The 12,732-nt window shown below is 42.2% G+C and overlaps 1 protein-coding gene across 1 annotated transcript in view; it reads left to right on the top strand.

Annotated features, from left to right (window-relative positions):
* The window catches only part of CFAP47 (cilia and flagella associated protein 47), a 730,879-nt gene that overhangs the window by 298,757 nt on the left and 419,390 nt on the right, over positions 1-12,732 (top strand). Inside the window, exons 39-41 of the mRNA XM_068268343.1 lie at positions 854-1,004; positions 3,841-3,929; positions 8,614-8,700. Coding sequence (XP_068124444.1) covers positions 854-1,004; positions 3,841-3,929; positions 8,614-8,700 — 327 coding nt within the window. The remainder of the gene's footprint in view (positions 1-853; positions 1,005-3,840; positions 3,930-8,613; positions 8,701-12,732) is intronic.

The raw sequence follows: 12,732 nt of genomic DNA, 5'->3' as shown, positions 1-12,732 counted from the left end.
CTGAGGCGGCGCAGGATTTCCATCCTGCGCAGCCTATAGTGAAGAGGGGAGGGAGGGAAGGAGGCAGAGGGAGGAATAGCGCTACGGAGGGGGGCTTTGAGGAGTCCCCCCGCTAGGTACAGCAGCGCGGCGGCGATCCGACCCCCCCAGCAGGACATCCCCCTAGTGGGGAAAAAAGGGGGGGAAGTCTGATCGCCCTGCCTGCTATCTCATCTGTGCACAGATCAGGCTGAAATCGGAATTCCGGAAGTGGCTAATCCACCCCCCGCATGAGGGTCACGTGATTGGGAGCTGGCAAATGGCAGCAAATAATGTTCTGCTGTGAAGCAGCGTCTGGAAGCAGGAAAAAATTACTGATGCTCCTATTATTTGCTGCTCTGCATGGCGGGAGGAGGTGGAGGGGATGGTTTTTGTGTGCAAATGGAGAGTTTTTTTGCTAATTGGCAGCACTTGAGGTTTGGGGGAGGGAGGAGGAGGGCCCCCAAAGCCTCTGGGTAGGGGTCGCAGGGGTGATTGCTACACCCATGGTTGTTAGATGTGTTACTAAGTAGCTCGGGGTTAGAAAGAGATACAACATTATTGCCCCAAAAAACAGTTGTTGATGGAAGTTCCATGCTATATTGAACGGTCTTGATGTATCAATTATATGTATTGAGAGACAGCTGCTGGGTAGTTACTCATACTGTTGTAACTGTGGTAACCGTGTAATCTTGCCTTTTTTTTCTGTTTTCTGTGTCGTGTAATATACCAAATTAATATTCTAAAAAACATGACCTTTTACTATTATATAGTACAGATGTGTGCTCTCACATGTGATTGAAAAACTGAGCTGGGACTTTTGTACTTTTTACAGGAGCCAAGCAGATTTAACTGTTGACTATCAGACTCGTTACTTGCATTCTGCTGAAGCAACTCTATTACTGGTATCTAGACCAGCAAGTGGAGCAGGTGGAACCACAGTGGCTTTCTCCCTCCAATCAAGCCTGACCAGTCTACTGTTTACTGTAAGTGGAAGTGAGCTATAGTTACATGTTCATTTGAAGATCAACGGTGTACAATCACATCACATTTGTATGTAGAAGATGCACTTTTGTGTAGTTCTGATCCAGTTCTGTATAATGCCTGGTGCATCCATACTGCGCATGTGTGAGTCCAGACTTGCATGCACAGTATGGATACATTTTTTCGCGTACATGAGTGCTTTCGAGGGTTGCCCGTAGAGGGCAGACGATGTATTCAACCTGCTGGTTTCACCTAGGGTACAGCAGTACAATGAGAGGAGCAGGAAGGTTCTATGGCAGTGATAGGCAAACTTGGCTTTCCAGCAATGCATTGCAGGAGTCTGACAGCCACACTCATGATTTATAAAGAACTTGTAGTTCCTTAACAGCTGGAGAGCCAAGTGTGCCTATCACTGTTCTATGGGATCCAGAGCCTTACCTCTTCTTAGGTGAGTATTTTGCTCTCTTTTTTTTTGGGAGGGTGGGAACACTTCAGGTTCACTATAAGAAGTTAAAATCATATTTCAGTCACAAATTGTGCCGACCGTTTCTTCCCTTTCTGAGTAGCTCCCAACACTGAGCATAAAGTGGTCAAATGATTTTGAACTGTAAAAATCCCCACAAACACAGACAAAACACACAAACTTTATGTAGATACTGTCCTTTATTGAAGTCACTGTGAATAATCTTCTAGTACAATTGCATAAAAGTGTTGGTTCTGGCATCATGCCACCTTAGACATTTTTTTCTAGGTAGGTAAGAGCTATGTGGATCATCAATGACCAAGAACAATGCAATATTTCTCCTTCATAGGGAACATATTGAAAGAAAGAACACAGTAATGATTAAATGAAATTGTGTCATTTCACACTTACGTTCCAAAGTGACGTGACCTGTTCAGAGCTATTCTGGTGGTAAATTTACAATGAATCTCATTAACCAATGTGCCTGTGTCATTGTCACCCCATATCATATTCAAGCCTATACTGTAGGATGACAGTTAGAAAATGAGAGAAGGTTTCTGGTTACTGCAATGCAGTTAACATCTCATAAATCCATAAAAAGCCACAATTGTGATTGATAATGACACATTAAACAGCCTCTGATTATCAGTATGACCCATAGACCCATATGCATGAAATGTATGCCTGTTAAACACTGGATGTAAAAATGTTGTTTGATACTTTCTCTTAGTGGGTTGAAAATAATACTTTCTTAGCAGGGAATCCATTCTATTAAGGTACACACATTCCGTGCTTTCTCTACTCTTCTTGGGAGCAGTGTGGTCTCACAGAGTGACATTTGTGGATGCTCTATCATTGTTTTTTTTTAAATTTCTCAATAAGTGGCACTCCACTTGCAAAGTGGGATGTGGCATCCACAATGCTGGCTTCTGACTGACAACTAATAGATTTCAGGTTTCATATGTGAGAAGGGTTACTTCCAACTGCAGGAGGAATAAACTTTTGTTTATATACACCATCAATATCCAGTTATACAGTGGTTCTTTGACTTTCGTTATATCATGCATAAAGTTAAGGAGGTCACTTCCAAACTCTCTTGACTTTTTAACACGGTATCAGTTTTTGAAAATATGTCATTAGTTGCAGTAATGTGAAATAAGTATGGTAACCTGGCATTTTGCTACATCAAACCATTATCATTACATTATTTTATAAGAAATGGAGCATCAGTTTGGAATATTACTTTACACACAACATAGTAACAAAGTAACCACATACCATAGCACAGATGTGTCTTTGGTAACGTGGCACCATTCTGTTGGGGCTAAGATGAAAATGCATGCTGTCACATTAACATTTTTTCTGGAGATCCTACAACTCAATCCAGACCTTCAGCCTAGGTCCACCCAAAACTCCTATTTCAGTTTTATGGATTGTGGCTGTATACCGGTAATCACTGATGAGCTGTTGAAGTTTCTAGGTCTTCCTGCAAGTGTAGCCAGGAGTACAACGTTATGCTGATGTCCTGTGCCTGCTTTCCTGTCACATTATGGTCTTGTTTTTTTGGACATACTCTGGAAGTGATGATGTGCAATAACCTTCTGTTCTAAGAGGAAGAACTGTCAGCTTGACTTACCTTACTGATCAATTATCTGCACTTTACACATGTAGCATGTGCATTTCCTGGGAGTCTGTGTTTATATATGCTGGTAACCCTTTAAAGGAAGGGAGGAGAGAGAAGTCGGATATGAGAAATGTTGAAATGAATTAGCCATTCTTATTTAAATATATCAGCCTGTTAAATCCTGTACATTGAAACATAATAATAGGAGTTTGAAGATAAGAGGAAGTTTTAGTCATTGCTTGTCATTGATTAACTATTCTCATTTCAGTATCTTGACAGTTATTCTTTGGCTGCCCTTATGCAGCTGTCGCCGTAGCAGCTAACAGGAGACAGGAAGGAGAGCGGCATGACATTTTATATTCCGAAACGGTTTTCAAGGCGTAGAGTGATAACCTTAAGATATCCACAGTTTGTTAAATGCACAAATAGTGGGTGTTGTTGCAAATCACAGGTTTTCGAAAAGTCTGTAAAGATAAGAATGTGAAAGTATTAGTACCTAAAATGATTTTGGAGTGTCGAATCACCAGCGTTATAAGTTGCTTATAAAATCTGTAGCAAAAATAAATGGACAGTTACCAAAGAGAACCAGTCTGCCTCTATTATTTTCTAGTACAATGTAGAGAAAGCAACGCATCTAATTGGTTTCCAAGGACAACAACCCTGTTCCATTTATCTTTCTTTTTAATGTATTTTTTTTTTTTAGACTTCAGTTGCACTGAACTCTGTATTACTTTCTTTCCTCCATTGTTAGGAGCAGCTGAAGCAAGAAACACCATGCTATGAGTTAGAGCAGCTTTCATTGTCTGTTCAAAGCCCTTACAAAGCCGGTGGGCAATTCAGGTGAGTCTTATAATCTTCTCCAGTAAACAATTATAATCCTTAACTTACTTAAAGTGTCTGGATGGTTTCCCAGTTTTTGATGCTTCCTCGCTTCCCGCAAAATATAAATTGAGCAGATCTAAATGTACTTTTTATATAGCTCAAAATTGCCTTTGTGTGGCCTCAAGCTAAATTCTGCTAAATATAGAACCCTGTTTACAAAGGCAGAGTAAATGCCCCGAACCATTGTAAATCTAAGCCATGTACTCGGTAGCCTGTATGAAAGGCCAGAGTTTATATTGCTTAAAAAACCCTGTTATAATTTGCATTTTTTTCTCTCTGATTTTTTTTGCCCCTTTGGCTAATTTGGATAACAATGTTGGTAATAATTTAAATTCTGCACTTTCATCTTATTGTACAAAAAATATGATTGGCTGTTGGTGTTGTCCCATTGTTAACAACCACCTGTCCCCCACCATCTTATTTAGGGAGGGGCTTGGGCTGTCATTTACAGGATGCTTTTGTGTGTCCTTATTAAAGGGACAGTTTAGCGAAAATTATTATTTACCATTAATCACATATCAGTTATTTAATATAGAGAGCATATGTTTCTCCATAGACCATGTTTTTTTTTAAAAAAAGTAGATGATATCACTTAATTCTGCTTTCGCAGAGAGCTGAGCTGATTAATTAGCATACTTTGTGATGGACGGACTTAACTGATAGCAGACACTCCAGCTGATTTAGAACGCTGGCTCACTCACTACTGAGAGCTGCTGTTCTCATATGTAACGAGCTAAGTAAATAGATAAAGCAGGCTGCTAATTAGTTACTTAAGTAGCAGCCTATTTGTTTATTTACTTAGCTAGTTACAGAGAACAGCACTGCTCTCTGTAGTGTGTGAGTCAGCGTTATCAGCTGGAGTGTCTGGTATCAGTGAAGTCCGTTGCATAGTATGCTAATGAAGCAGCTCAGCTCCCTGCGAAAGCAGAATTAATAAGTGATATCATCTACTTTTAAATAACTGATATGTGATTAATGGAAAATAATAATTTTCACTAAACTGCCCCTTTAAGTTGAATATATGCACTTACCATATGTGCATTACATCTTTATAAATTGGATGCCTGGCACTTTCTGCATTAAAAAATATGATACATGGACTTCCTGCTTGTGATGACAAGTTGTTGTATCACTGTAGAACACTGGCCTCCAATGATGCATTTTGGGAAAAAGTGTGCTGCGTAGTGCAACTCGTTCTTCCATTGTTCCCTATTGGAAGGGGCAGCATGGCTAGATGGAAAGGTAATTTCCACGCTGCACCTGACCTGGGTGCCGCCCTGGACATAATGTTATTATGTCTACTGCCGCGCAGCAGTGTAATGTTGCCAGTGTTACCGATTGCCGATCCCCAAATTACTTCTCCCGCCAACTGGAGGGGGTAGTAGCCAGGGAGGGGGTCGGTGGGTTTCCCCCCTCCCTCACCTGGGTCCCCCTGTCCCTGCCCCTACTCCAGCTATTTGCTCAAATGTAATGGTATGCAGCAACGAGTGAAGAAGCTTACCTTCCTTCCTTGCATTCCACTGCTTGACGCATGCCTTCCTACAATGCCGCCCTCTATACTTCAGTGGGGGGCATTGCAGGAAGTCACGTGGCAAGCAAAAAAAGGAAGGTAAGCTTCCCCGCTCGCTGCATACAATTACATTTGCTTAAATAGCTGGAGGGGGAGAGGAATGGGGGGGACCCAGGTGAAGGAGAAGGGGCGCAACCCCCCTCCCCGCCAGTGTGCCCGCTGCCCTCTTTTCTGGATGCTACCCCCTCAGGCTACCGGAGGACACCTATTGGGGTGATGTTGAGGGGAGGAACAGGCAGTAGGCAATCTTGATCTCCCTCCGTTTTCTGTGTACAAACTAGCCTGTGTAGAGGGAGATCCGTTTCTGTATTTCCTTGCCCTAACCCTCCGTGTATTCGGGGTCTATAAAGTCCAGACAAATCTGCACCCTCCGTTCAGTTTTTCAAAGCGGATCCCACACACATGGGTCCGTTTTTGAAGAGGGAGAAGACGGCCGCTATTTTTAACATTGGTATCTGTGGCTCCTGTTTTGGTCCGGGTCCCAAAACGGAGCCATGAATATGTTTTTAAAACAAATGTGAACCGAGCCTCAAAGTGAAGGTCCAAGCAAAAAAAAACAAAAAACAAAAAAAACCTCCACTTACCTGGGGCTTCCTCCAGCCCCTGGCAGTCGTTCTGGGCCTGTGCCACAGCTCCGGTGGCCCTCAGTGTTCCCCGCTTCAGAAGCTAACCTCGCCAGGTTGGGTTCCGGGTTGGCTTCTTCTGCGCTCCTCCGCGCGGGTCACGTGGTCCAGCCGACGTCATCAGGATTATACTGCGCAGACGCAGAACTACTGCACTTGCGCAGTACAATCCTGATGACGTCGGCCGGACCACGTGACCCGCGCCGTGGAGCGCACAAGAAGTCGACCCGGGAAGCTGACCTGGCAAGGTCGGCTTCTGCAGCGAAGGACACCGGAGCTGCAGCGAGGGCACAGAATGACTGTCAGGGGCTGGAGGAATCCCCAGGTAAGTGGAGGTTGTTTTTTTTTTAGCTTGGATGTTTCCTTTAAAGAGACCCAGAGATGAACTAATCTAAAGCTTGGATACTTGGGGCTTCCTCCCGCCCCATAAACAAGTCTTAGTCCCACGCCGTCCTTCAGTGGTCTGCCGTTCAGCCGCGGTGAGCCCCCGTGACAGGCTCAGTCAATGCCAGTCAGGGTCTAGTGCACACGGGCAGACCTCCCGCACATGCGCAGTAGACCCAGACTGACATCATTGAGACTGTTACTGAGGCTTAGCACGGCTGAATGACAGACCACCGGAGGACGGCGTGGGACTTAGATGTGTTTAGGGGGCGGGAGGAAGCTACGGGTAAGTATCAAAGCTTTAGATTAGTTAATCTCTGGGTCACTTTAAAGAGGAACTTTACTGAATATAACATAATGAATAAAATTGCTTATTCTTTCAAAAAATATTTATTTATAAACTGTTTAGTCAGTGTTGGTCCATTGTAAAATCACTGGAGTCACTGGAGTTCTTTTTTTAACTCATGTACCAGGTATGCTGAAAAATTAGTCTTTGTTAGCTGTTGTAGTTGTATAATGTTAAGTTTAACTCACCCAATCACAATTTTCAGTGCCAATCTCCATGGCCACAGCAGCATCATGTCATCCGCAATCAGTACATGCCACTGTGTCCCATGACAACACCGTGACCATGGAGATTGCTGCTGGCAGATGCTGTATTTCAGGTGAGTTAACCTTATCAGAGCGCACTGCTCGCAACTCTGCAGGGAGGGAGGTATAGAGGATAGGAGAGGCATGTGGCCCGCAGCGGAAATTGTTTGCCCATCCCTGTACTCGGCAGTAGAGATGCTCAGTGAGATGCAGGATTTTGCTAATTTTGTATTCATATGAATGCAGCTTGAAAATGGTCCAATCAATCCCCCCTCTCCCCCCCCCCCCCCCAAATAGATTTAATTAGCTGAATGCATAATCCTTAAAATTATTTGCATCTCAACCCTTCTAGGCAGCCTAATCATGCAATCATAATCATAAAACTAGATTCAGATCCCACTCCCCTCTACTTTTAGCTGCCCTTTAAAATCTATAGCTGGCTGCTCTTTCACCTCTTTTAAGTTGTGTATGATACAGGTCTGAAGGGGCGGGAGAGTACATGACAGTTGAGTGGGAGAGGACATGGATGAACTTTCCACCATGAAAGGTCAGCAGGGAGCAAGGAGCTGCTAAGATTTAGAACCTATATTTTACAAAGCAGACATTGTTGTATGGCAGCCTAATATGCATCCATACTAAGTAGTCTGCTTAAATATTATAGGAAGTACTTAACTGCAAATCTTTCAATGTAATTACGATCACAGCTATTAAAAAATATAGTTTGTTTTATTTAATGCGTTTGAAAGTTTCAAAAGCTTTCGTTAACACATCAGCTGCATTTTTTTAGTTTTTTGCTTTAGTAATTAGCACTCATTAGACATCTGATATCTGTTAATAGGACCCATGTGTTGATGAGCAGTAAAGCAAACAATTCACAATATAGCATTCCTACAAGTGCTGAGCGTATCACGGCGACAGAGCTACATATACTTATCACATTAATGCATGTTTCTATTTCTGAGTTGTAGCATTGTAATCCCATAAAGATAAGAGGAACATTTAATTGATTTCCTTCTGCTTCAGCTCTAATTGAAAGAGCACAAAGGATCTTCTGAAAACTTAACTTTGCCTCAAGCCTAATATTAATGCTAATGCCTTTTCTTAAAAGCCAAACGATTCCATAACTGAGACATTTTTATATCATTGCTTGTGCTGATGTGATGTTCACTCCCACCAATCTGATTATTATTTTGTATTTTTTACCGGCTTCCCTTGGAGCTTTATAATATTATAGCTCTATGTGACAGCTACAAAATTGAAAAAATCTTATCAGCTAGGATGGCTTTGTAAACTATGTAAGCACTGAACTCCAAATGGTTCAACATTTTAAATGTCAAAAGCTTTGCATTGTCAGGGTAACGTGACAGCCGCCATTCTGCAGAGAGTTCTTTCTTTTTCAAATGAATTAAATTTAAATGATTCACTTGCAATATTTATCCGGGTTATCAAAACTATGTATTTTTATTTCCGTCAGAGTGATTTTAGTGGAATCTACAAGCTGCTTGTCCTTTCCGGATTACCAAGATGAAATCACCAGGATGAAGTATGGGGAAGATTACAGGTACCGGTATATTTCTTGTACAAGCCAAACGCTGATCTGTGGCACGTGTTATCAATATAACCTCAGATAGCACTCCTGGCATTTGCTGTATGTTGTATGTGTCACCAGGAAAACTGGATAAAATAGAGCCCAAAGAGAAAGAATATATTACAGGTTCCGTGGTGATATAATGCTTACTTAGAGCTGATAAAACAATAGTAAATATCAAGAAAGAAAAATGAATAATGCTAAGGTGACTCTTAAAGCGGAATATAACCCTGCATTTCAACTTTGCTCTAAAACATTATTTACAGTATATTATATGCAACCAGCATTTTTTTTTACTAGACCAGCATTGGAAGGGTTACACAAAGCTTTAACGTTCCTGGACAGAACTGCAGACGCATCCGAAGCTTACATAGATACATTTTGTTTACATAAATGTATCTAAGTGTTGAATGTGACTCACTCTCTCTGACTGAGGAGCTGGAGGACAGCCAAAGAGTGTGTAACATTTATCACTTGTTACATTCTATTTAGTAAAATGTATCTATCTGAACTTCTGCATATCTCTCCACGGAACTTTAAACCTCTGTGTTTAACCCTTACAATGCTGGTCTAGTAAAACAAAATGCTGGTTGCATATAATATGCTGTAAATAATGTTTTAGAGCAAAGTTTAATTGCAGGGTTATATTCCGCTTTAAAAGAGAAGCTTCTGCATTGGTTCTAAAAGACTAGATTGAGCTTTATATTTGTATAAATTTACCTAACCAAGTCTAGAAGTACCATTACTCACTGTATGACTAAGAAGACGGAGAAGGTCTCCAAAGGATCTGGGAAATTCCATTTAATTTTCACAGGCTGGGTTATTATATTATATATTTTTTTCTCCTTTCCTCTTTTTAATCAAAAACAATAGGTATGATAAATATACTGTCAAGGTACAACATGAAAAAGATTCCCACAACATCATTTGGGACCCTATTTCATGCAGACAATACACGGTTGTAGGATATTGCTATCAACATTACTATTAATTTAGTTCAATGCAGCCCATACATGGTTTCTGGACATTGTCATCAATTTAATTCCATACAGGCCATGCACGATTATTGGACATTGCTATCGCCATTACCATCAATTTAGTTTCACACAGGCAATACACGATTGTTGGACATTGCTATCGCCATTATCACCAATTTTAATTCCATACAGACCATGCATTGGATATTGCTATCACCATTACCTTCAATTTAGTTCCATACAGACCATACATGGTTGTTGGATATTGCTATCGCCGTTACCTTCAATTTAGCTCCATGCAGTCTATACATGGTTGTGATGATTATCATCAATCTAGGAGGCAGGGCTTGTTGGAGCACAGTGCGTGACGTATCGCTTGAATTTGTTGTGGCTATAGCATTAATGATTTAGCCCATGGCCCTCGCACAGGTAATTTGGGGATCCAGCGATTGCCAGTCCCCGAATGACTTCTCCCTCTGAGTTGCTACAAATCAGAGAGGGAATAGTAATTAATGCTGCCTGGAATTCCAGCCATCATTTGGCGCTCCTGTGCAGTCCGCTCCAGTCCACGTGGCGGTGATTGACAGCGCCACTCGCGCAGGCGCAGTACAAGCCGACCTGGAAGTCGACCTGACGTCATCACCGGGGACATAGAGGTCGACCTGACATCATCGCCAGGGACCGGGATGGAGCTGCGGCGAACAGCTGCGGCGAGGGACATGCTGGGAGCTTGGAGCTGGAGGAAGCCCCGGGTAAGTAGCGCTTATTTTGTTAACCACTTTATCCACCACTACAGTATATCTACTTACTCTGTGACTTCATCTAAGCCATGAGTCAGTAGATATACGTCTTGTAGCAGAAGCAGTGCAGGATTGGGCTTACTCCTGTGCACATTTCTGGCACTATCTGATGCAGCACTAATTGGTGAACGGGAATATATATTTCCTGAGCTAATGAGATTGATTTTTAACATTAAAAATACTTTTATTTTCTCAGTTCATATTGAAAGATACACTCTGTAGCATTATTTCAGAATCAAATATCTGCACCATAAATTGTGACAGGAACATAATCTAAGTTTTGTGATAAGTGGTAAGAATAGCCAAACAAAATTTATGTTTTTTATCTACAGTAGCACTTTTTATTTTTAAACTGCAATTGGTAAAACTGAGAAATGTGTTTTTTCTATTTTATATATTTCATTTCTGTGTCATAAGTAGGGATAAAGTTATTTCTGACTAAATAAGGACATAGCTAAACTGTCAAAACTACTCTGGTCCATAAGTGGGAAACAAGGTCTGGATTTGAAGTGGTTAAATTTCACCTGATAACTTCAAGGCCCATACACTCGCTCAACCAAACCGCCTGATTGTCATCTGATTGTGGTCTGTTGGACTACAATCAGGCATGTGTATACGTGGCAGATGACTAGACGAGTGACTAATAACGGGCAGTTTACCTGACCCATCATGTAGATCAACTCTCACGACTGTTGGGCTGATATTGTGCAGTTAACTATGTGTGTACAACATCGTTTGAACAACCTACTTGTTTTGAATGTGGCCATGTCCTGTAGTCCATTGTTTCGCTTGCACAGGCAGTATGTTAGTTGGTCATTCTGTTGGTTGGTGCGTGGAAAATACAAGTCCGTTTGTTTGTTGTGGGGTTGGTCATGTCAGGGGGGTTGGTTGTGCACTGTGTTGAATGGGTGTGCGTACTTCAAGAAAAGAGACTAGACGAATCTCCATGAATCGGGAGGGGCAGATAATCTCCCAGCCTGAAGGTATACCATATTGTTCAGCTTGAAAAGACCAACTTGTGTGTTAATAGTCTCCCTGGCTGGTTCAGTCCCAATAAATGAACAAGATAGGTACATAGGACTGCTTGATACAGATGGCTAGATTGAGCATCAGTCATTTGTTGTCTGTACACAGTGTTCTTGTTTTATCTATTACATTCACTAAATTCAATTATCTGAATGTTTCTGAATCATCACGATTTGTTCTTCCTTCTTTTATGAACAGGAATAGAGTAACTTAACTTCTGTTTCTCTAATGTGGAACAGTTTATAACTGGGGCCCTTCATAAGCTATATGGGGTGAAGGGGAGCAATAAAACAAAAGACAGTTTGATGCCTCTATTACAATGTGCAATGCTGAAGCCATCCTCAATTTTAAGGTCCGTACACCCCGGACTGCAGGCAACGACGAGTCCGTCGTCACCTCCCGCTGGGTGGGCGTTCCAGCGACAGTCCGGCGTGTATACAGTCTGTCTGCAGACTGATACGGCTGTTTCTGAGCGATCCGCCGGGCGGATCGCTCAGAAACAGCCGTTTCCGTCCGCCAACAGACTGTACACACGCCGGACTGTACACACGCCAGACTGTCACTGGAACGCCCACCCAGCGGGAGGTGACGACGGACTCGTCGTTGCCTGCAGTCCGGCGTGTGTACGGACCTTTATTCTCATAAACCACAACGATTTGTACTGAAATGTAAATAAATTATACATTTAATTCTGCTGTTTAGCCTATTGATTTGTTAGCAAACATTTTTAGAAAACAATCCCACCAAAATGACAGCTGAGGTTAAATATCTTAAATCCTGTGTGCTTTGAGCCGAAACATGTTGCTGTGCAGATTTCAGCAATGCCTTTAATTGTTGATATGCAAAGTAATCAGACAGTGCCTAGACAGCACTGTCTCTGGTCCCAGTTTGCTCTGCACAGCATTGCTTTCCAATAATTAACTGCTGCACACATTTCAGTGCTGCCCCAATCAGTGTTATTTAATGGAGTCATCACTGCAACTAAGGGCAACACAGGCAGGGCTGTATCATCCACAAGGCAAGCCTAGGCATTTGCCGAGGGCCTGGAGAGAGTCTAGGGGCTGGTGTATGATAGCTCCCACCAAATCTTGCTAAAAAAGCCAGGTGACCATCAGTGATGGGCAAAAACTATCTTGCTCAGGGCTCCATTTCATCTTAGGGCCCGTTTCCACTAGTGCGGTGCGGAATCGCCGCATATCACC

This window comes from Hyperolius riggenbachi, chromosome 2 (genome assembly GCF_040937935.1).
Source record: "Hyperolius riggenbachi isolate aHypRig1 chromosome 2, aHypRig1.pri, whole genome shotgun sequence".
In the NCBI taxonomy this organism is placed as follows: Eukaryota; Metazoa; Chordata; class Amphibia; order Anura; family Hyperoliidae; genus Hyperolius; species Hyperolius riggenbachi.
The sequence above is the reverse complement of the archived record's forward strand: the minus strand, read 5'-3'. Positions and strand labels throughout refer to the sequence as shown.